The following is a 24,279-nucleotide window of genomic DNA, read 5'->3' as shown; positions in this document are numbered from 1 at the left end:
ACATGCTTGCCGGGGGAAGCGCCGGTCCGCCTCAGGAGTCTGAGGCTATTTATTTTAAAAGCAGCCGCGTGAATAATAGTGGGGGTGTTTTGGTGGCAGCACGGGAGGAAAAGAATGGAGTCCATCAAGTAGAGGCTGGAGGCTGGGCGGACTCTGAGATTTTCATGTCTGTTATCTGGAGGGAGACGAAGCAGCTAATAGGGCCCAGACACAGAAGCCTTTGCCTCCAGAGACAGCTGATGCACTTACTTCCTCTCTTATTTGTTTGTCCTGTGCCCTGGATGTGGATCACAAGTTACTGCAGGCTGACATTGTGCGTGTATGAAACAGAAGCCTCATGCAGGGCCTGGGATAAGTGGTCTTGGGCAGATCAAATTTTCATTGTTTGTCCATAAACACAGGATATAATTCGTAGCATGTCCTCTTTGTTTGTCCTTTGTTTACTCTGACAGGAAGTATATTTAGAACTATGTTCATACCTTAAAAAAAACCCCAGTAATCTGTTTGTTACCTTTGATTGCCGCTTCCGCAATTAAAACTGCAACAGAACGCTGTCCCATAACTCCGTCGTCACAGTTACAATCCTGTTTAGCTTTGTGATAGATAAAGGTGCATTATTTTCACCTTGAGGAAAGTCATAGCTGGTTCCAGCTGCAGCAGGGCTTTGTGGAGTGTGTGTGTGTGTGTGTGTGTGTGTGTGTGTGTGTGTGTGTGTGTGTGTGTGTGGACAACAAGTCTCCTAACAATGTTTCTCACAGCCTAAGGAGCTCCCAGTCACCAATCTGAGCCCCGATTGCATGGCAGGATTTCAGCTGCTGGAGGATAACAAGCAGAACAATTTACAGTCTCTCTGTCATGGTATTACCCGATGGCCTTATGCTAGAAACAGGGCTGCCATTTGTGAACACATAAGGAAAGAAAGAGGAGGCTGCTGATTTTAAACTGATTGCGATGCAGCGTCAGATACCTTTAGTAACTTGAACTGTTTTGTGCAGTGAATGCAATAAATGTTGCTGATCAGTTTTGTTCTTATAATATCTTATCCTATAAGACTTCATCTTACTTACACCTATTGATTCGGCCGAGTTGAAACGCATTACATTGATTTATACCACTATTATACACACAAACCGAAGAATTCATTCGTCTTTCTTCTTTTAGATTCTTAAACAGCTTCCTCTCCTGTCAAACACTCACTGATTAAACCATTTTTCCTACTAAATTATAAGTTGTTTAAATATTTTTGGGTCTTAAATTTAAACAGAATGAGAAATAATTTGCATTTGGGCATGTTTCCCTGCTTTCTAAAATTATGTAGATTAAGGATTCAAGGAGCTTTATTCGTCATTCGCATCACATGTTAACATGAGGTGGAACGAAATTATGTACACACGGTTCGGAGTGAAAGGAAACAAAAATAATGAAGAAACAGAATTTTTTTTCTTAAAGTTATAAATAAATAGTTGTTTTTTTGGTTTTGTTTTGTTTTTTGTTTTTTTTAACAAACAGAAATGACAAGTAATAAGACAATGCAATAAATAATACTATAACTAGAGTGTAACAACCTGAGTACCAGTATGGAGTGTGGGTATAAATATAGCTGTAAATAAATACTTTAGCAGCAAAGGGCATAATGACCAGCATTGATAAAGTGACAGTGTCAGTAAGTGTCAAGTAGTGGTTAAGGTGCTACAATAACAGTTCTTGTCCATTTATGCACTGAGAAGTCTCACAGCTTCTGGAATGAAGCTGTTTCTCAGTCTGGTGGTTTTGCATTTAATGCTCCTCAGCCTCCTGCCTGAGGAGAGCGGGACAAAGAGTGTGTGTGCTGGGTGAGGGGGGTCCTTCATGATACAGGTGGCCCTCTTCCTGCATCTGGAGGTGTATATGTCTGTATATGCCAGAGCACAGAACACTCTCCACCGCACATCTGTAGAATGGGATGGGGATTGAGCTCTCCATCCCCGCACGCTTCAACCTCCTCAGGAAGTAGAGCCTCTGGTGAGCCTTCCTGATCAGGCTGGAAGTGTTTTTTTCCAGGTGAGGTTGCTATCCAGGTACATACCCAGGTACTTGTAGCTGGGTACTACTTTGACTGCAGATCCTCCAACGTGCAGGGGTGTGTGTGTGTGTGTGTGTATGTGTGTGTCTTCCCCTCCTGAAGTCCACAATCTTAGTCTTCTTCTCATTTAAGCAGAGATTGTTTTGCCTGCACCAGTTCTCCAAGTGTTCCACCTCCTTCCTGTAGCCGGTCTCATCATTGTTTGTGATGCAACCAACCACAGCTGTGTCGTCCGCGAACTTTACAATATGACAGCCTGGATGGTTGGGTGAGCAGTCATCTGTAAGCAGCGTGAACAGGAGGAGACTTAGCACCAGTGTTGGTCAAGTTACTTGAAAAAAGTAATCAGTAACTAATTACTGATTACTTCCCCCAAAAAATAATCCTGTTACTTTACTGATTACTTATTTTCAAAAGTAATTAATTACATAGTTACTTAGTTACTTTTTAAAACCACGATTTACAACCTGAAGAGGTGATAAAGCGATAGATCTTTCAGCCCAATTCTACTTTTTCTACATAATCCATCATACAAAATGTAATCAAATGGAAAAGTCTCTTTTTAAAACTTGTTTTATTAGTTTTAATCTTTTAAGTTTATGCATCAAACAAAAATTTAATTATATGCAACATTCTCTGACTTGAATAAATTAGTTTAACATTTAAACCTATTTTCTGCACATTCCAGCACATAAAATAAAATATTTTTTGTGTTTACACTCAGTCTTTCAAATAGATGCAAGTAAAACACAGCAGAAAATAAATAAAGTCAAAGACTCAGCAGTCCTGTTGCTCTATTTTCACCTGTAAAGCAGGAGTAGGGTAGGCGGAGGTTTACCCTGGTGCAGGTGTGCCGCGGTCAGTTGAAGAATCCGCGAGTTTCTCTGTGAGTTTCCCATTACGTCGTTGCGCACTCGGTGCTTGCTTGGAGGTTTAGGGGTTTTTTTCGCTGTAAAAAGAAGTTTTCTTCCCACGCACAGCGGACGCTAATGTTTTTGTCACTTTTTATGGAATCAAACTCAAAGTAAGGTCAGTACTTCCACGCTTTCAACGCTGCACGCTCATACTCTCTCCCGCACTCGATATGTGATCCATTGTTGATCTGCACACAGCTGTTGTCACGAACGGCGCACTCGCTTACGTCACTGTCGTGAGACATTCTCGCAAAAAATCACGGTTTTAGTAACACAGTGACGCAGCGTTCCTACAGGAAAGTAACGCGTTACAAGTAACGCGTTACTGTCCATCTCTGCTTAGCACACAGCCCTGAGGGGAGCCAGTGCTGAGGACTCTGGAAGATGAGGAGACGTTGTGGATCCTCACAGACTGTGGTCTGTTGGTCAGGAAGTCCAGGACCCAGTTACAAAGAGAGGAGCTCAGTCCCTGGGTCAGTCATTTGTCAACAAGTGTCTGCGGGATAATTGTATTGAAAGCGGATGAGAAGTCCACGAAGAGCAAACGGACATAGGAATTCTTCTGCTCCAGGTGGGTGAGGGTGGTGTGAACCACAGAAGAGATGGCATCTTCTGTGACACTGATGGTGGCTTTGATGTGGGTCATAATCAGCCTCTCAAAGCATTTCGTGACGATCGGCGTGACGATTAAATGTTTACTTGAAAATTGCTAGTTGGAACCCTGCGGCTATGTAATAATCCACATTCTTCAAAGTGCCCTATAGGCGCCCCCCATATAATTTCAGACTCTTCTAATACATCCATCCATTCACATTCCTGTTTTCTTGCTAGCAGTTTTCTACTTTGCCTGATCCATTGCCACATTTCTCAGTGCATTACCACCACAAACTACCACTCAGTTCAATGTTTGATTAGCTAATGCTTTTTCACGGATATGCACAAACTGGAAACTTTTGAACATTATCATCAAAATGAACTTCAAAAAGAAGAATTAGTTGATTTAGTGATGCTAAAAGGTGTTTTATTTTAATATATATATTTGTAACTGATATTAAACCATGCATTTATATTTGCAAGTTTGTCTAGAGTTCCACTGAAGTGGAAAAAAGTAAGGCAGGAATGTCTTGTGGAGTGTAATCTTTATTTCGGAGTGTTTTGATCTGGGAACGGTTGGCTAATATTTGAGGAATTACATTAAAAAAATCCAGATTTGAATTTCACAACAGCATAGATGGTAGTATAAGTTTAGCTTCCAGGGTAAAAAGTTTGTTAAAGCTGTAACTAAGCACTTTTTATCAAATTAGTAAATTAAGATAGAGTTTCATAATATCTTCTTATAAAAGTGTCCGGAGGTGTTTTATGAAGGCTTTAAAGTTACAAAACTCAAAAGTGGTAAAAAAAAACCCACTTTGTCCCTTTACCTGAATCCAAGATGATAACAGGGATTTCCTTAAAAATATTCAGGTATGTATATTTATTCAGGAATATTTTTATATGTCCTCTAAAAGTAACAAAGAAAAACAGCTACAGGTCTTAACAGAGTGGGAGGAACTGTGAAATCTTTGGCATTAATACTTGAAAAACGACAACGTTTTAATGGGTTTAATTTTTTAGTTTGCTGTGGTTATTGTTACAGGGCTCATCAACTATATGTTTCTGCTTTGGATTGTTTAAATAAAAAAATCTGCACACAGTGGCTTTAACATTATGCTTAAATGCAGAATGCTGACACTTGTTTTACATCTCTGTGTGACATCGCCCCGCAGTGATAGAGATCTTAACATTCTGTGCCGTGTTTAACTTGCATAAAAGTGTTCTACCACACATTACTGTCTACAAAGGAAAAAAAATGTAGCCACTGACAAATGAAACAAGACAACCTGTGTAACTGTACTGTACACTCTGTGTCATACAGAACAGCCAGAACTGAGTAATTTAGACATAATTAAATTTGAAAGGCAAATAAGGCACTCGCAACCTTAAGACATAAGACTTGAGCTAAAAAGCTGTTTTTAGATGCCCTGAAGACATTTCACGACATTTACATCTTTCAGAAACGAGCTGACGCCTGGGGGAACCTCACAAAACGCTACCTCAGCATGACAGCCGTGGCAGTCGGTCTGCAAGCTCCCAGATCACAGCCTCCTCTTACCGTGTTTATACAACACAAAGCACTGAGCTATCATCATTTTTTGGAGAGGCAGCTTTATCTCTGGAGAGTCATTGAAAACTGCAGCACTCTGCTACCAATCAAGCTGTACGGTCAAGGAGGCTGAAGGGGGGGAGTACTTGTGAGGAGAGGGTCTTTAATTTTATTAGTGGAGAGGAGGGCACGTCTCTGTAGGGAAATGAGGAGGATGACAGCTGTGGCACAGCGCTGGCTGGACACTTGGAGAGGTCATGGTGAGGTGATTTCATGCAGCTCGGGTGTGATCAAAGTATTATTTCACATGCGGCACCTCAGAGACTTTCTCCTGCTGACACCTCGCACCTTCCCTTGCACCTTGCTTTAGTATGCTACATTGTAGGATGGATCCGGAAGCCGGTGGGCACAAGGATAGATCTGTGACAATGCTTTAAAGGGCAGACGCATCCCAGAGGAGCAACAGCAAGCCTTAGACAAGAGACGGACGGGAACTGGAACACAGGAAAGTGGCTCATTTTTCTAAGTTTCACAGTACTACTTAAAAAAAAAAAACCCAAAACAATCTGCATCACCAACACGCACAGTGGATGGCGACCCTCCCCTACCCCCCCACAATGTCCAAGATTTGACTAAAGACTTGAGCTGAGCATTTTCTCGTCAGTGCTGTGCAAATTTGAAAGTGAACAACAAGGGACTGCGTGGTCGCACGGTAGCAACTTGTTAATTACCTCATATACCTGCACTAAAGTGTACCCTGCTTTAGCGGCCTTCCAATAATACTAATTGGGACTCATCAGAAAAGTGTTTAGTGACTGCATTGATTAAGCAAACTAAAACCTTTTTTTCTGTAGACTTTTATACAGCTTATCTTTTTCTGGCTTTTAGAAGGAATGCAGGTTGAATTGGGCATTACTTTCAGAGCCATCCGTAGTCCATAAACTGTCTTATCCGACTAACAATGCATATAACACAGGAAGGGATTGGGGTGGGCAACAAAAGTATACTTTTGTAATTATTGTTATTCTTTTTCTGTTGTGGATATAATCCAGTGGCAAAAATGGCTAAAGAAAGTCAAGTCTGTCCCGTATTCAAGTCAAGTCTGTCCCGTATTCAGCAAGTGAAAATAACATAAACAATAAAAGGTGAATCAAATGGACCATTATGGCAAGGCTGGGATGGTCAATTTGGTAAAGTAAATCCGTTGGGCATCTTTCTTCGCCTTTAGACAACAATTCTGATGGCAAAAGAGCCAAAGGGGACAGGCAAAAAAAAAAAGGCTAAAAAAAAAAACAGATATCAGGGGTGCACAAAGCAGCATTTCGTTTATCTGTTGTGTAACATCAGTTTTGTTGCTCTTTTGTCTGGGATCACGTTTCCTAAATGTGAAATGTGAGTTTGTGCTCATTTAAATGGTTTAAAGAAGCTAAAGGATTTTTAAAAAGATGAGGTATTTATTAAATTGGGAATTTCTGTTTTTTCCTGGCAAAAGTGAGAACGAATGAACAACAAAAAATATTGGTACTGACCACGTTTTTAGCATTTTTATCAACCCAGAATTTCACAAATCTTCCATAGTTATTGTGAACCATGAATGCCTGAACAGAAAATATTTGACCTCAGTAAATCGCATGACACGGTGGGGTTAGGTTTCACAGTGGGTTCACCCGAAACCTTGGCTGATTGTGACCCACACCCGTTTTTCACACCTAATGATAGAGGATCATTAGGGCGTCCATGACCCTCTTGGGGACTCTCCCATAGGTTTTAAAATCTGGGACTCTCCACCAATTGCTGTTAGAACTGAAGAAGCTTCTTGGTTGAGAGGTGAAACGTCTTCAGGTAAACCTAAAGAAGTCCAGACGCTTTTCTTTCTGAGCTCCATAGACTACGATGACCTGGAAGACTGAGAACATTCACAGACAACAGAAAATAAGAGTAATCTGCTGTTTATTGTTGAGTTACTTCAGCCTAGAACAGAGAGGTGGTCTGATCGACTAATGCAGAGACCGTTGTTGCCTTTCCTAGAGCCGCGCTGATAGCACAACTAAAACTGCTGGGAGGAAAAGTATTTTTAAAGGTCGTACATTTCCAGCTAAAGGGCGCTAACACAGCTCTGGACCATCTGCTGTCACTGGGCCATAATTGAGCATTTATGGCAACTGATGCCCAGAGTTTCTGTTCTGTGTTTGAATCAGGCATTAGTCCCACCCCACCGGAGAGAGGATTTGGCAGGTGTCTCGTTATTTAACCTCATTATTCAGTGGTTTTACCATTTTAGTGGAATTTCTTTCCTGTACTTTTTCTGTAACACGGGAGAACCACAAGCTGACAACTCAAGCTTAGCAACTCATGCATTCGCAAAGGCCCCGAATGATATGCATGTCAGCAGCCACTTGGTCTCACCTACAGTCTTTACAGTGTCTTTAACTGCATGGAGTGACTCAATGTGTTTGATCATTCAGCCTTCGTCATTGCTATCGCTTTGATGTCTGCGTGTTGTGTCAGAGGCCTCAGGCAGACAGTTAGTAAAACAGGAAAACTTGTGTTTTCTTTTTTTTTATTCTTAGTAGAGATTGGCTGCCTTAGCTGTCTGCTTCTGAAACGCCTGTGGTGGCGTCACAGATGCTGGGTACCTAATGCTTTTTTCAAGGTAGGCAGCTTGTCAACATAAGTGACAGGTGCTGGTGTGGGAATTACACCTTCTGAGGGAAAGGAGGGTGGGATTTACAGTACTCTGTGTCTCAGGACCAAAACTCACATGTTGTAAATTTAATGCTCCATAAATAAGACAAAGTCTTTCACAGAGTCCAGATGCTCAGAATGCAACATTCAAAACATGTTGAATTTTAAAGAATACAGTGCCTGACTTGACTGGAGCAGTGTTTCCCTTGGAGGAGGGTTCTTGTAGTTTCCAAAAAAGAGGCAAGCTCGAAAGAAGACTTCGTTGGAAAGTCAAATCTTTGCCGTAGGCCATTTTGTCCCTCTTTGTGACTCTGCGGCAGGGGGTCAGCAGTGGAGATAGCTTTGCAATCAGTCAGCACGCTGAGCAATCACCAGTGTATCTATAACGAAGGTTTTCATTTGAAATTATGTGAGCCTCATTTCATACAAAATGGTGGGGGAAAAAAGGTTGTTCCACTTTCCTTCTGCCCGTCTTATTTTCATTGTTGTGTTGTCTGTGAAAATCACTCAGCCGGTATAATCAGCGCATTCAGCGTGGGACATTTTTCATCAGCATTTTGCTTTTCAGCCTTGTGCCAAGAATGAATGAAAAACATGATTACACGGGGAGCATCAAGGAAGCACTTTTTGCTTTAGGAGTCCCAGTCATGATCAGTTAGAGTGTGCAATATGCAGGAACTAGGTTAACGGTAGAAAGGCAACCTCTCTCCACATCAGACCGCTGCGTATTATCTGTACAGCCCCTTGTAATGTCCTACTAGATTTCCTCAAATTTATCACAGCGGACTGGAAGACTAATGGCGATGGAAGAAAACAAAGTCCACAAGGGACGTGTACTACATCATTCAGATTTAACACTGCCATCTGTTTCGTAGTGCCCAGGAACAGCAACATCAGTGCTTAAGATGAAGCATTTACAGAGATGACAGATGTGAAGAGGAGAGGAAGGGTCTTTACCAGTGGAAATGCAGGCCTAGATTCAGATGCCTGATCAATGAGACACAAAGAGACACACTTATCTAATAGGTGTTGTTTTTGCCTCTCAGGGTTCATGCTTGTGCTTCAGACAGATGGGCTCTTTCTTTCCTGCTTTTCAGGGCAGTGAAGTTTGGGGACACACAAAGCAGCATACGCCTTCTGCTAATGAATGTCAAATCAAAAGCTGTCCTATTAAGAAAGTCAAAGCGCTTTTACACCTACGACAGGGTGATATCTCGACTGAGATCCACCCCAGGTACTTCATCTCATGCTTGTGTTAATGCCTCCAGCTGTGTGCGTCTGATGCGTCAGCGATGGTTCAGTTCAGTTCATTTTTATTTCAAACATTTCAAACATGTGCCTTCACAATCATTACAAAATATCATTCCATTATTTGTTTGAAAAGGAGTAGGCTGAAGTATTTACTTATTTGTCCCTACCCCCTCAAGTTTTACCTCTCATTCATTTAATTTTTTTTTGTCTTAAATTAAACAAACAACATATGAAACATATAAACATATGAAGTAAAACAAAACATAACATACATAAATCAAAAACAAGAAATTAGCAAGCCCCACCACAGTATAGTTTCTTTCATATGAAAAATACAGAATGTGTATATTTGCAGATACACAAGTTATGGAAAAACAACAAAACAAAACAAAACAAAAAAACAACCAAAAAAGAACCGCAACACCATTACCAGCAACATTACCATCCTGGGTTAACCCCGTTTTCTTCATTCTTATACTTATTTAAAATTAGGTTTTTATATTTTACTTTAAACTGTTTTATGTTTTGACTGTCTTTTATTTCTTCTGTTAGACTGTTCCATAATTTAACTCCTGCAATTGAGATTGACATAGTTCTTAAAGTTGTTCTAGCACTTTGTATTTTTAAATTCCATTTCCCTCTTAAGTTATACCCACCTTCTCTTTCTATGAACAATTTACAGATTTCTTTGGGAAGCAATTTATTTCTGACTTTATACATTATTTGCGCTGATTTAAGCTTCACCAAGTCTTGGAATTTAATAGCTTGCATTTTGACAAAGAGTGCATTTGTATGGTCCCTGTACCCTACATTATGGTGAATTTATACTGTGTAGATATATCAGTGTATAAAGTACATTGAACTAAATCGTATTATGTGAAAGATACATATATCAATACAATAGAATAAAAAGGAGCCTGTATCATCTATAACTTTGTTTAGTATTTGCTGCATTTTGGGGTGAACTGCATTTAACAGGCAAGTGCATACAGGTGGTGAAGGAGTCGATAGCAGTTAGGGCTCTGCCATATCATATCATCTGCAGTAATACCAGTACAAATTTTTGCAGTATGTAAATGTGCCTAAAAAGGAGCAACTTTAACAGCCTCCAATAGAGTAAAGTAGAAAATATGCAAGAAAACTAAAGATAGAAACAACAAGCCCGTTTCAGCACTTGAGGCAAACATAGGTAAAAAAAACAAACGAGCATCATAAGCTCCAGTCGCTAACTGTACTCCATATGATGGATTCAAAGGTGGATAATAATTTCTGATTCGGTTACATTGTGGAAAAGAAGAGCTTAAAGCAGCTGGTGAAAAACCTTAACACACAACATCCTTGGTAGAAAATATCTTTCACTTTTTTCATATGACACCATTGTGCATGCTCCTGATGAGTTTTAAATTTAAGTTTGTTATAGTTGTTTTAATAGAGTCACACTCTATTGAATACTACTGACTGCAGAAAAACGGGATAGAGAACGCCACTCATTTACCTACACTTATACATTCCAGACATCAATAAATGTTCAGTATTTTCTTTTCTGTTATCACACATTTTTATGAGATATTGCAATATAATTTTGAGGATATATCACCAAACCTTAGTTACAGGACAAAAGCATATAAAGCAAACAAATGTTTATGGACAAAGCAGAGAAGAGTGGGCCAGAGCGTGTGACTGGACATGTGGAGAACTGGCTGTGCAGAGCAGCAGGGTAACCATAGCTGACCTCAGCAGAGAGTCCAGAGTGTCGAGGACTCATCTAAGTAAATAAAGAGAGAAATGTGGAGAAGAGCAGCTAAATCAGATGGGTTTCAGGCCTGAGGAGCAGAGCTGGAGGGCTGAATACTGAGGCGGAGCAGTGGTGATGATGGATGGAGTGAGGCTGCAGGTCCGGTGGCAGAGGTGGACAAGAGATGAACTTTAACTGCTCTATTTTTACAACATTTAATTTATTAAAACGTGCTTCTCAGTTTGTTGTAATTTTGAAATGTTGACAATAAGCAGTTTAGTCTGTTTCAGATATGGGAGCTCTGTTTTTATTTTTCATTCTAGCAATTCTGTTATTCAAAATTTATTTTCAACCATAATTTTCTTCCTCTATAATTATTAAATTATTTCGATATGTTAGGTTTTGTGTTATGTGTTTTACAATTTGCAGTGAAATCATCGAAATCATCTGTAAAAAATACTAAAAACACTCATAATTTTAAATACTAATGCCAGATATTTTCTTTGCATAGGGTAGCCAGTAAGAACAAAGATGACTTAAAGAATAGAGTGCTTAAATTGCTTGTTTTAGATAGGTGGATGAACTGAGTGGCAAAAAGGCCCAATGAGGGCTTTTTAGTTTAATGATTCAAACCAAGATTCTCTGATAGAATACAATTTTTTTTTTTGACAACTTTATTTATAATTTTTCCAATATGACAAAAGTACTGAAAAATATCATTCGAATTGCGATTACAAACACTGCCATTGTGAAACTGGTTACGCCACGCAGTGGCAAACCAGTTGGATGCAGGAAAATGTGTAATCTATGGGCACATACAAAAAAAAAAAGTACTATCACGTGAACAAGGCAAAAAAAACAACAGCAAACAAACAAACAAACAAAAAATAACCCAAAAAATAACCCAAAAAACAAAACCCACCAAAAAAAAACAAAACAAACAAAAATAGAATAAAATAAATACATAAATAAAAGGCGGGGCTGCATTGTGCGCAGTTCTTTTTTGCTTGCTACAGATAGTAGGTGGCTTTAAAGAAAGAAAGAGAAAAAAAACCCAAACACAGATAAAAGCAGTATTACATCATACTTCAGTAAATGACAACTTCTCCACATATTCAACAAAGGATTACCAGGTTTTGTAGTATTTACTTTGAGACCCTCTCAAATTGTATCTCAAATGCTCTATCTGCAAGCACCTCATCACCTCTCTCACCCACTGAACAAACACTGGCGGACCTGAATCCTTCCATTTAAGAAGAATTAGCCTACGTGCCAGGAGAGATGAGAAAGCCACTGCATTCATTTGATAAGAAGTTATCCCGTGTTGGTTTCGGAGTACACCAAAGACTGCTGTCATCGGATTAGGATCCGAGAATTGTTTTCCCACACACATATGAAAGAGCTTTAAAAACTAATTCCCAGAACCGGTTCAAATCAGAGCAGGTCCAGAACATATGGCTAATATTGGCGGGTGATTGCTTGCACCTTGAACATCTATCATCAGAGGTATTGTATATTTTGACTAGTTTAGCTTTGGTTAGGTACGCCCGGTGAAGAATTTTAAACTGTATTAAACAATGCCGTATACAGATTGAGGATTCATGGATCTTGCTAACACTAAGATCCCATAGGTCGTCTGGGATCTGGAGGTTTAAGTCCAGCTCCCAGGCATTTCTGGCTTTGGACACAGAGTCTGCCTTTATATGCTGCAATGTGCTATATATTTGAGAGATGTGGCCTCTAGCCATAGAATAAAATTGCAGACAATCCTCAAGTGGACAGTCATTAGGTAGACTTGGATAAGAAGTGAAGTGTTTAACTGCAAAGCTACGCGCTTGTAAGTATCTAAAGAAGTGGTTCTTCGGGATTCCAAAATCTTTAGATAATGTTTCAAAGGATAAAAATGACCCTTTAACAAACAGATCAGAGAAGCAGATAATTCCTCTGCTCTACCAAACCTTGAACCCTGCATCGCTCTGAGCGATTTGACGCAATAGGGGAGCAGACAAGTGACCGCCTCAGCCCGAAATGTCGTCGACACTGAAACCAGACATTGAGAGAGTTCTTAACCACAGGATTTTTAAAATTAACATTGCGACTGACTGGTAGACCTGAACACATTATTGCAACAGGGGATATGGTGAGATTACCGTCTAGCTCCATAGTGGACCAAGGCGGCCCTCTGCCCTCCCTGAAAAAGGTTTTAGGAAGAAAAAGGGGTATCATCTGGAAGAGGTACATGAATCGAGGCAAGACTACCATTTTAATTGTGTTGACCCGCCCAGCAAGAGAGATGGGTAATACTGACCAGCGTGCCAAATCCAATTTTGTTTTCTCTAATAAAGGGGTAACATTTTGTTTTACTGATAAGTGTCTGTGATTTGAATACCCAAAGAGGTGAATGAGGAGTGTTCCAGTCTAAACTGAAAGGCTGAGTAGTCAGCCTCCTTCGCCAGACTGTTAATAGGGAACAGTGTGCTTTTAGTCACAATTTTTTAAACATGGGCTTAGAAATGAGTGTAATTGGTCCAGTTTAATGAAAAATGTTTTATGCACTGCAGGGCATCAAAGGAGTGTTTGGCTTCATAAAGGAGAATTGTTTTTATTTTTTTTATCTTTGACCTTCATGATGCATTTTAGGACTCTGGCCAATATAACTGAGGAGAGACAGTAACTAAGGAGAGAAGTTGTGTAGCAATATCGACAAAATGTCACCTCAGAAATTAGAGGCGCCTAACAGCTCCTGTTGTACTGCTCTCCTTTGTGCACAGAGCAGCTCTGCACTGGCAGCTTCCAGCGAAGCAGGTCCTTCTATAGGTGCTTTTGACTATTAGCTACAAAGAGACTTAAAGAGTTAAATGGAAAAGGGTGTGTGTATGTGTGTGTGTGTATATATATATATATATACATATATATATATATATATATATATATATCTATCTATCTCTTAGGTCACATAATTTTGTTTAGTTTTAGTTGTGTTATGTAGCATCTTGGTTTTTGTAAAAAAAAATTTATTGCTTAATGTGACCTGGCTATACATGAAGGCGCAAAATAACCCAATATTTTACATCCTAAACAATAAGTCTGCAAGCACCAGGGAATTGTGACAAATTGATTTTCTCTAAGTCATAAAATGATGTATATTTTGATAGCAGCCTCTCTGGAACACATTTTAGCATAGAGTAAAATCTAATTACTGGGTTGCCTGTCAAATCTTGTCTCAGGATACACAGCATGACAAGCCAAAAAAAAAAAATGCATTCTCCGCATCTTCTCCCTCTTGGTAGATATTCCCGTGACCTGACATCCATGGCGGATGTGCGGTGGCGCCTCAGCCACGAGGGCTAGCTGCAAACCCTGGCGGCTGGCCTCGCTTCTCAGAGGAAGACAACATTGGTGCTGGGGAACTGCCTTGTTTGCCTCTGCTGGCTTAGCATTGTTTATTGCTGAATAATGAAGTGTTTAAAATTTATGCTAAGCCTTACTTAAGGCACAACTCTCTTTAGGGAGCTGTCTCATGTCTCGTTGAGTCACTTCAGTGCTCTTAAAATGATGCTTCTGCATCCTCATGCAGGACAGTCATTTTGTTGATCTGATTTCATTTAAAGGGCCAATCATATTGGATATTTTACCACTGTTACTAGTTGACTGGGCATTGTTGCAACACTCCTTTGCTAGGAGGCACTATAAATTCTAGTAGGTTAACTAATCCAGCACATGGCTGCCCTCATCTCCCTCTGTGACAGAAAATTGTATAGATGTAGGAATCCACTACTAAACGACGGATAAAAAAATGTAGTCATCTTATGTTAGGATGCAATGGAAAAGTAAAAAATGAATTTTGGATAATGTGTCATCGTTATACTAAAATAAAAAAGTATAAAAAACAAATCACTCATAACCAGTCATAGGCTACATTTTTAGATAGGCCACACAGTTATTAGTTACGTACATAGACCAGTCTGCAGCTCTTCACCTCATCAGTTGAAACCCATCTGATTCTGCTGCCCTACTCCAGATTTCACCCTTCACTTATTCAGATCAATGTTACCTTAAAGTACCTTGAGGTGACTGTTGTTGTGATTTGACAGTATATAAATAAAGTTGGATTAAATTGAATTGATTAATTTTCCAAACCAGATAATCTCATTTTGCAGTGAAAAAAAAAAGACTAAAGTTGTTTGTTTTTTTTACTTTGATTTGATTGCTTTTAAGTGTCAATGCTTACATTATTATTTTTTAAAATCCAAAACACTGTAAAGTTCACTCTCATGTATAAACCCATTGTAGGAAAAGTTGCGAAATAAGGGACTGTGGGGTTAATTTGAACAGTTTTATAATTTTTAAATGCTAAACGTGTTAAAATGACCCCTTAAATGATGTGCTGAAGGTGGTCTGTTAAGGACCTGGTCACCCTGGGTGACATCACTGTGGCTTTTGCATACAGTCCAAGTGTGCAGTTTCATGTTAACTGTATAACTTGCTAGCATCATTAAAATGACAACATTTAGCAAAGATTTAGCATCCAGCAGCGCATTAACTTAATCCCTCTCTAAAGTGCATGGAGATAAAGTTTCATTTTCTACAAACTGGAATCCATGAAAGATGCTTTATATAATCACAAAAATCATTTAGTTTGAATTTCTTGTACATGGCTTTATGTTATTTTAGGAAAGAACAACTTATTAATTAGAGCAACACAAAGGGTTGTGTCTTCATTTTATTCAAAGATTCATTGTGTCACGGTCCTGAGTCTGTGGGCTCTGTGTTTTTCTGTTTGTATTAGTTATCTTTGTTTTCATGATGTGTTTTGATTCTCTTGGGTTTGATTTCTGTCACTGTATCCCCTAGTTTAGTCCTCGTCTGTTCAGTTTCCTGTTTTACTTTGAAAGTCTGTGTACTATGTCAATGTGTTGAGTTTTGCCTCCCCTTGTCTTGTCATGTCTGATGAGTCCCAGCTGTGCTCTCCTCCTGTTTCACATTCCCTAATCACCTCAGTATGTATTTAAGCCCTGTGTTTTTCCCTGCCAGTTGTTGCGTCCTCCACGTTTGTTGTGTGTGTATCCATGGTCGTCTACCTTCAGCATCTCCTGTCTAGTTAGTTTAAGTTGTTGTTTATGTATCGTCCGAAGGTGACTCTCCAGCAAATAAAGCCGTCGTTTAAGTTAATGTTTTGTCTCCGAGTCCTGCACGTGGGTCCAGCCACCGACAGCCACACAACTCATCGTGACACATTGAGTTAATATTTAACTTTATGCTTTTGTTAAGTAGATACAGCACAGTGAAAGTAGACTAAATTTCAGGAACCCGACATTCTTAAATTCTGCCAACTTTGGTGTAATTTGATATTGGATCGGACTGATTCAACCTCCTGGACTGTGGCTTTTTTAGTTAATGCCACAAAGCTTCCCCAGTACAGTAACAAGAGTAAAATGAGAATTTGTTACTTCCACTCTGGTGTGTCATTACTGTCACCTCTTTGCCCTCACCAGTCAGACAGTGTTGATGTGGTGTATTGGTGCTTTGGCTGGTGCTTTCAGCTCTCTAATCTGGAGAGCAGAGAGGTGCTGCTGTCGCTGACAGACTGAGTGACAGGCAGGCGGAGAGGACCCAGCTGTGATGGCTGGTGTCGGCTCAGTGGCAGCCTTATGATGAATTGCCTCTCTTGAATGATAGCGCTGTTACTGAATGATACTGACGCAGGATTGTTCTGTCAGCATCTCACTGGCAGCCGCAAATAAATAAATAAATAAATAAACAAGAAATAAACCGCCATGCAACTTGCCTCCCCATCTTTTTATTTTTCATTAAAGTTGCCACCTCTCATAGATCTCCATATGCAGTGATATGAAACTGGAAGCTTGTGGAGAAAATTGCTTTGCAGAACTGCAAATGTGGTCCAACTTTTGAGTGATTGAAAGCTGCCTCTTGTTTGCTCTTTGTTTTTGTTTTATACTTTCATTTCCAACCGAGTACACGTATGTAAAGAAAACAAAAACCTTTACTCTCGCTGCTTGAATTAGACATGATTGCCTTCCGATGAACGTGACTTTGATGTCCTACACTTGCGGGAAAAATAAGCTGCTCTCTCTTTCTGTGCTGATAATTGTATTGTTTTCCTCATACTGACGTTCACCTTTGTTTTCTGTGTTTTTACAGCTCAGATGACTACTACGAATACGGACACAGTGGGGAATCATATGATTCATACGGTGAGTTACAGACCTCTTTTTTGTATTTTTACTCTCTTCATAATATTTTTTGTTTCATTTGTCAGAACAATGTCAATTTTCTTTAGCTGACTCTGTCCTGCTGGCTTCAGCTCAGTTGCCACACTACCCCGAAAATCCTGTGCCCTAAAGATGAGAAAAGTTTGAATTGTAAAGTGTATTGAATTCTAATAAATCAGACCTTCCAGACTTCATTTAGAGAATTAGGCAATGACAAAGGACCAAACAGCACTAAATGTAATTTTTAATTTTATGTTCTTGTCTTACAGGAAATATTACACAAATTTTAAATTTTTAGCCTCTAGAACTAACCACAAATGCTCCAAGAGTGATTCCTGTACTTCTGAAGAGAAAATGTGTGTGTGTGTGTGTGTGTGTGTATATATGTATATGTATGTGTGTGTGTGTGTGTGTGTGTGTGTGTGTGTGTGTGTGTGTGTGTGTATATATATATATCCTCCCCCACCCTCATTCAGATCTGGCGATTGGAACAATCTTGGTTTTCATGTGAAGCATGACCCTGGTGTTAAGCATCAGGGTCAAAAGTAAAACAGTATGTCAGATGTGCCACGCAATGCTCAATTGGTGGGAACTAGTGCGTTAGCACAGTTAGCTCGTTAACGCCGTCCAGCTCCACGCTCGAGGCAATACGCGGTAACTCATTAACGGAGATTTGCCGCGTTATGGCCTTAGTGTCATTTTAACGAGATTAACGCTGACAGCACTAGTGGGAACACAACGAATATGACTGCACATTTACTCCAACATCATCCTAGTGCAGGGGTCAGCAACCTTTCAACCCAAAGAGCCATTTGGACCCGGTTCCCACGCAAACAAAAACACTGGGAGCTGCAAATACTTTTTGACATCTAAAATGAAGATAACACTGTATATATTGTTTTTTACCTTTATGCTTTTGTGTGGTGTTTACCTTAATGCAACTAAGGTGTTGCTTATGAAATCCTTGAAGTGCTAATGAGAAAATTACATTTTATTTATGTAACTGACACATTTTGAACTCTTAAAGAAATATAACAAAAAGAAAGACACCCAGCTGAACTAAAATGATCCATGTAGCAAACAAAAACATTTATATCGTCTTTGGGCTTTTGGAGCCTTGACCTGACTTTTAAAAAATAATTGGAAAAAAGCTCTATGCTGCTAAAAGATGAAAAATAGATATTTGCAAAATTCTGCCTAAATATGTATTTTACCTGGTTAATGTGTGTGGCGGGGCATGGTCTGCAGCGCCGCTTCTGGGGAGGCGGACTCACCTGAGCAGCACCCGCAATCACGCCTCGCCGCCTTAACGTCTGTGCTCTCTATGCTGTTGTGTTGGTGTGAGCTCTGAGCTGAAAAGCTACAGCCGGCTGTATGCATACAGCAACTGTGTGTGAAAAGTGGTCAATAAAGAGATGCTGAAAAGCATGTTCATGGAAACAGCGTCGGGTCTGCCGTGATATGTTTACAATAAGACTTCTGGTCCCAAACCTCTGCGCACAGCGTCTGCAAATCGGGGCTGTACGAAGTCACTTTCATCTTTACGCAGGACTGTAAGCTGTCATCTGTGAGGCGTGAGCGGTGTTTGTTTTAACATAGTTCGGTGGAGCTGCTGACATTATGTGGATCTGGTGCCAGCTGAACTACCTCCAGATCAACGCCAGTAAAACCAAGGAGCTGGTGGTAGACTTCCGCAGGCACAAGCATTCTCCACTGCAACCACTGAACATCCAGGGTATGGACATTGAGGCTGTGGACAGCTACAGGTACCTTGGTGTTCATCTGAACAATAGACTGGACTGGACTCATAACTCAGACGCCCTCTACAGGAAAGGGCAGAGCAGGCTGTACCTGCTGCGGAGACTCAGGTCGTTTGGGGTGGAGGGCCCACTCCTGAAGACCTTCTATGACTCTGTGGTGGCTTCTGCTATCTTTTACGGTGTGGTCTGCTGGGGCGGCAGCATCTCTGCTGGGGACAGGAAGAGACTGAACAGGGTGATCCGAAGGGCCAGCTCTGTTCTAGGATGCCCTCTGGACCCAGTGGAGGTGGTGAGTGACAGGAGAACGGCGGCTAAGCTGTCATCCCTGTTGGACAACGTCTCCCACCCCATGCAGCAGACTGTGACAGCACTGAGCAGCTCCTTCAGTGGGAGACTGCGGCACCCACGGTGTGGGACGGAGAGATTTCGCAGGTCTTTCCTCCCCACTGCTGTCAGACTCCACAACAAAGACTTTAACTGAACAAACACACACATCCACACATGTGCAATAACACTAAGTGCAATAATCTTTTCTGGCATCGTTGTATTTTTACTCAGTTGTATATAGCATTCGTATTCTATTTTTATCTTATTGTATATTTTTATTCTATTTTATTCTACTGTATATAGTATATTATTTTATTCTATTCTGTACAGCTGTGTACTGTATTTATTCTTATTGTATTCTAATTTTTGCGTCATAACTTTTGCACTGTCCACTTCCTGCTGTGACAAAACAAATTTCCCACGTGTGGGACTAATAAAGGTTATCTTATCTTATCTTATCTTATCTGAAGACCCATAATTGGCCTACCTGGGGTTGAAAGTTTCGGCGGGTACACCGGCTTCCGCGAGTGTGACGCTTATTTTGAGCGATGAAAAAATAATAGAATATAATTGTATTTTTATATTTCAATATCACAATAATCTTCCAATTTAGAACTACAAGTTAAAAAAGAACTAACATAAATAAATTACACTTCAGCTAATTACTTTAAAAAAATTTAATTTTCCCAAACCACGCTGAGCCGCACTATAAGGACTAAAGAGCCGCATGCTCTTTAGCATATGCGGCTCTGCAAACACACACACACATATATGCAAATTAAAGTCATAATAAAACACTAGCTAGCACCATATGTTAAGAAGCATCAATTAATATGTAACAGTGCATTAATAAATATTCATAACATTTTGAAACCTAGAAAAAGTATTATTTATGCAGGTAACATTATCAGTGAGTTCAAAAATCTGTTTTGGTTTTTTTTAGATTAAGAAAAGAGGACAAAAGACTTTGTAACAATAGCAAATACAGCAAAGACAAAACAGGTATTGATACAATTATTAAACATTTTTAACATTAGATTGTAGTTTAAAAATGTTGTACCTATAAGAATCAGAAAGTCTTCAGTTAAAATAGTTCATAATAGCATTACAGAGTCCCAGTTATTGGGAGATCCTTAACAACAAGCATTATAAAGACTCACTTTTTACTAAATTCATTGTTTTCTACAAATCTGCTCCAGTGAAAAGGATCTTCTATCACTCTCACTCAAACACATTTGAGCGTATATGGCTATATGAATCATATGTCACTAAGGTTATTATAGCTACCTAAAACTGCTTAAAGCTAAAACTAGGTGGTAAAATATTTTTTCATTAACTGCAGCCAAGAAAGAGAATATTGTGGAAAACAGAAAAGATTTTGTGAACTTGCAAAACTATTCAGCCGTCCTCTTCCGCTTGTCCTTATCAGAGTCATCTACCAGAGGGCAAGAGGCGGGACACACCTCGGTGAGGTTCCCAATCTGAGGCAAACAAAACTAATGAGAAAACTAAAAAAAACTGTACCTGTCCGCACCACCTTTAACTACACCTATAAAACACCAGCTACTGATAGCAGGGTTACTGTGCAACTGTGTTTGGTTTCTGTTTGTACTTCATACAGTGCCAGGCGAGTTGTTAGCTTAGGAGATAACACTGGATTTGGAGTACTTAAATGTTCAACAACAGTAACTTTAACTGCAGTGCAAAGAAGGGAGCTGACCTGGGAACGGATTGTGTTTATACACACATGTTTTACAGCTCTGAAAAGAGGGAAATGACAGATGCTGCACTGGCAGATTACTTGCTACTGTGCTGGCATTATGAAGAAAGCAGATTAAATGAAAGCCTGTTACATATTAAATTGTGTTTCATGGAAGAAATGTCTTTGAGAAAGTCAACATGGCTTGTTTAGATTGTGTTGTGTGCTGGCATAAAGTAGAGATGCAAACAAATGCAAGAAAATCAAAAATAACACAATACTTTAGGCATTGGGGAATAAATATATTCATTTAAACATTCTGGATAAAAAAAACGTGGCTTATGGAAAAGGGATTTGGGTGGATCCAGCAGCTTCTTAGCAGGCTAAAATTCGTTATACAAAGATTCTTCCATGACCTCGATGGGATCATACAGTATTTATCTTTGATCCCTGCACTTCCATCTGCCCAGTCACTGAAGTTTCACCAACATTTCTAATTAACTTAAGCATGTGTGATGTTTGTGCCACAGTAACATCTGTCTCTGCAGTCACCTCAGCACAACTTGAAAATGTTGCTCTCGGCTTTACAGGCAGTTTATCGCGTCTGGAAAGAGTCGCCAATAACTCCGACCGCAGCAAAGTTCAGACAAATCTCAGATAATGTTCAGCAATCCTGTGTCAGCTTTTGACAAGATATAGTGAGAAATGGGCCAAGGTCACGTCTCCTGCAAAGTACATTTCCGTGATAGCAGGGCTAATACATGCTACTGTACTGTGAAGGTCCATCCTTCTTTGATTATGTATGTGCGGCCTTTGTGTGTACCTGTAAATACACAAGTCTGGTTGTCCTGGGTTTAATGTCAGTCTGTAAATTCCTCACAGTCTGGGTGAAAAGATGAAAACACTGTGTTAATACGAAGGTGTGTCTGCTTTAATTTAGCTTCTCTTGAAAGCTTCTAAAAGAGTATTCACTGTCCACTTTACCAAGGCCAGTCAAACAGGTTTTTTAGTGACTGACTGCAAAGACATGATCAACTTTTTAATTACTGAAATGTATAATTTATATGTATCACCTTATGTTGCATATTTTTGTGTTTTAAAGCAGAATAAGACTTTGCTGGGAGTTTGTGACTTCTTAATTAGGCAAAGCAAATGCATCGTAAACTCATATCTTTTCGTTTTTGGCAATAAGTCAAAGTTTTTAAAACTTTCCCAACTTTTCTGACCACACAAGTGGAAGAACTAAGCACCTCCTGCTCATTAGAGTGTTTCCTAGCATCGTATGAAGCTGAAAACCCGGGGGGGTGCTGCGGCACACTGAAAAGAGGACGACAGTTCAAAGGAAACAGATAAACAGAGTTGATGTGCATCCATGTTCTCAAAACACAAGGTTACCTTGGTGTGTTTCTTCAAAGTGACTGTCAGTGGAGAGGTGACAGGTTTAATTAAGGGGTATTGGCTATGTGCTGCCAACAGTGAGCCTTTACACAGAAGGAAAAAAATCCCTTTGTGAGCCCAGCTCTAGGGAAGTCTCAGTGCTGGCTGAAGATCAGACAAAGGGTGCCATCGATACTGGCACTTTCACATTGACAGTACCAGCGGGTGAACTGGGCTGATTTGGGCTAATGGTAATTGTGACCTTTTTTGCTAGGAGCCACTAAACGGGCTCTTTTCAAGTAGCTATTTGATCCTCTCATTCAATTATCTGTGATGAATACTTCCAGGTGAAAGTCAAGCTTCTTGGTGCGAGTCGCTGTTTGTGCTCGCAGCATGAAAGTGCTTTTTGTTTTCACCAGCAGCATCAATACCAGACACCCAGAGCACGGCTAACTTTGTGCTGTAATAATTGCATGGAAGGGAGCATATTTACAGTATTTGCATAGAGCTTGAAATTGATTTAAGTGCGACGCCTCTGTAATCACTCCACATCTGTTTCTTTCCTTTTCTTCTTAATCAGGTCAGGAAGAGTGGGCAAACAATCGCAGCAAGGCTCCGTCAGCACGAACAACCAAGGGAGTGTACAGAGATCAGCCATACTCAAGATATTGAACTGTTTATACAACCCGCACCTGAGTCCTCATGGCTGTTACAACCCCAAGTAATGGATTTTTTATGGACGCTCCCACCTTTTTAGAATTGAAAACATAAACCGCAAAAAAATAATCCAAACCAAACGGTGATCATAGCGAGACACTGAATGAGACAAAAACGTGGAATCCCCCTGATTCTAAAAAGATACTCCCACTGGATAAAAAGTGTGAAGCAATTTAGGTAATCTATCCTTTCCCCCTAGGAGAAATCGACTGGACAATAAGATTAAGAAAAAAGCTTCATAGTACATTAAGTTTCTCTCTCAGCTATGTGATTGTGAAGAATGACATTGTATCAAGCTATTTAACTTGGTAATGATTAGCGAGCCACTGTAAGGTGTTCGATACAATGTTTCTACACAGCTGCCAGTGCAACTTAATTTATCACCCTCTATTCTTTAGACCTTCAACTGCGTGGTTGATCTCTTAAAAATGTAGTAGCTTAGTTCTAGGAAAGTGCAGTTCTGTAGATATTTTCTCTGAGGGGTAATCGGTGAAATTGTGTCCCTTGTAAATGATTTACAAACTGAAAAAAAGACAAAAAAACATCCTGTATACATATTGTATTGCTGTTTCCTCCTCTTTTTTTGTAAAATAATAGTTATTTAGTGTTAAAGGGCTTATAAAAGCATGGTGTGTAACTGTGGATATTGTCAGCTGTTTTATTCTGAAAAGCCTGTGTAGTTGTGTTCATTGATTATGCCCCCCAAACATCCACTTAAGTACATCTATAAATAGCTGCGCATACTCTATGTACACTGCACAACCAGAGCTGCAAAACAGTCCAGGAGCTTTTTAATGTTTGTGGAATTTTTAAAAAAAATTTTTTTTTAGACAATCTAAGTAAGTCATTTTGGTGTCATTTTTTTTTTTTTTTTGACTTTTTAACAATATACTTCTCTGACTGTGTAGGCATAACAATGAGTTTTAAGATGCTCGGTCACATGCTGGTGAATTGGCAGTCATTTCCATCTAGAGATTTGTTCACTATATTGATTTTAAGCTTATGTAAGCCCTTTAATATTTCCCTCTTTGTTGATGCTAAATAAACATTTTGAAAGAAAATACTTGTGTCAAAGAGAATAATTATGAACTCATTAAAAAGCGTTATAATTTAAACTAAAAAAAAAACAAAAAAACACGCTTGCAATATTTACAACCACACACAAGCCTTTTAATGTAGTAAGCCACAGTGATTATCACCGTAAAGTCAAATATCGGCATAGGCAAGATGAACTTCCCAAAAAATACATACGAATAGTGGATACAGCTGTTTGTGACCTAGCAGATGACCTTGGTGATCGGATAACAACAGTTTCCTATTTGTATTCGAACTCTGTGTGCTGCTTTTCGTAGGAAATATCTCCGACTGAGATTTAG

At 39.6% G+C, this 24,279-nt stretch overlaps 1 protein-coding gene across 1 annotated transcript in view; it reads left to right on the top strand.

Annotated features, from left to right (window-relative positions):
* The window catches only part of khdrbs3 (KH domain containing, RNA binding, signal transduction associated 3), a 169,061-nt gene extending 145,097 nt beyond the window's left edge, over window positions 1-23,964 (top strand). Inside the window, exons 8-9 of the mRNA XM_085261278.1 lie at window positions 16,953-17,005; window positions 22,767-23,964. Of these exons, the coding sequence (XP_085117404.1) occupies window positions 16,953-17,005; window positions 22,767-22,858 (145 nt within the window). The 3' untranslated portion in view covers window positions 22,859-23,964. The remainder of the gene's footprint in view (window positions 1-16,952; window positions 17,006-22,766) is intronic.
* The last annotated feature ends 315 nt before the right edge of the window (window positions 23,965-24,279 follow it).

Source organism: Mchenga conophoros, linkage group LG22 (genome assembly GCF_057382185.1).
Source record: "Mchenga conophoros isolate Kocher_MC1m ecotype Shallow Benthic linkage group LG22, M_conophoros_male_GT1.1, whole genome shotgun sequence".
Classification (NCBI taxonomy): domain Eukaryota; kingdom Metazoa; phylum Chordata; class Actinopteri; order Cichliformes; family Cichlidae; genus Mchenga; species Mchenga conophoros.
This window is presented reverse-complemented; position numbering and strand designations above follow the sequence as displayed.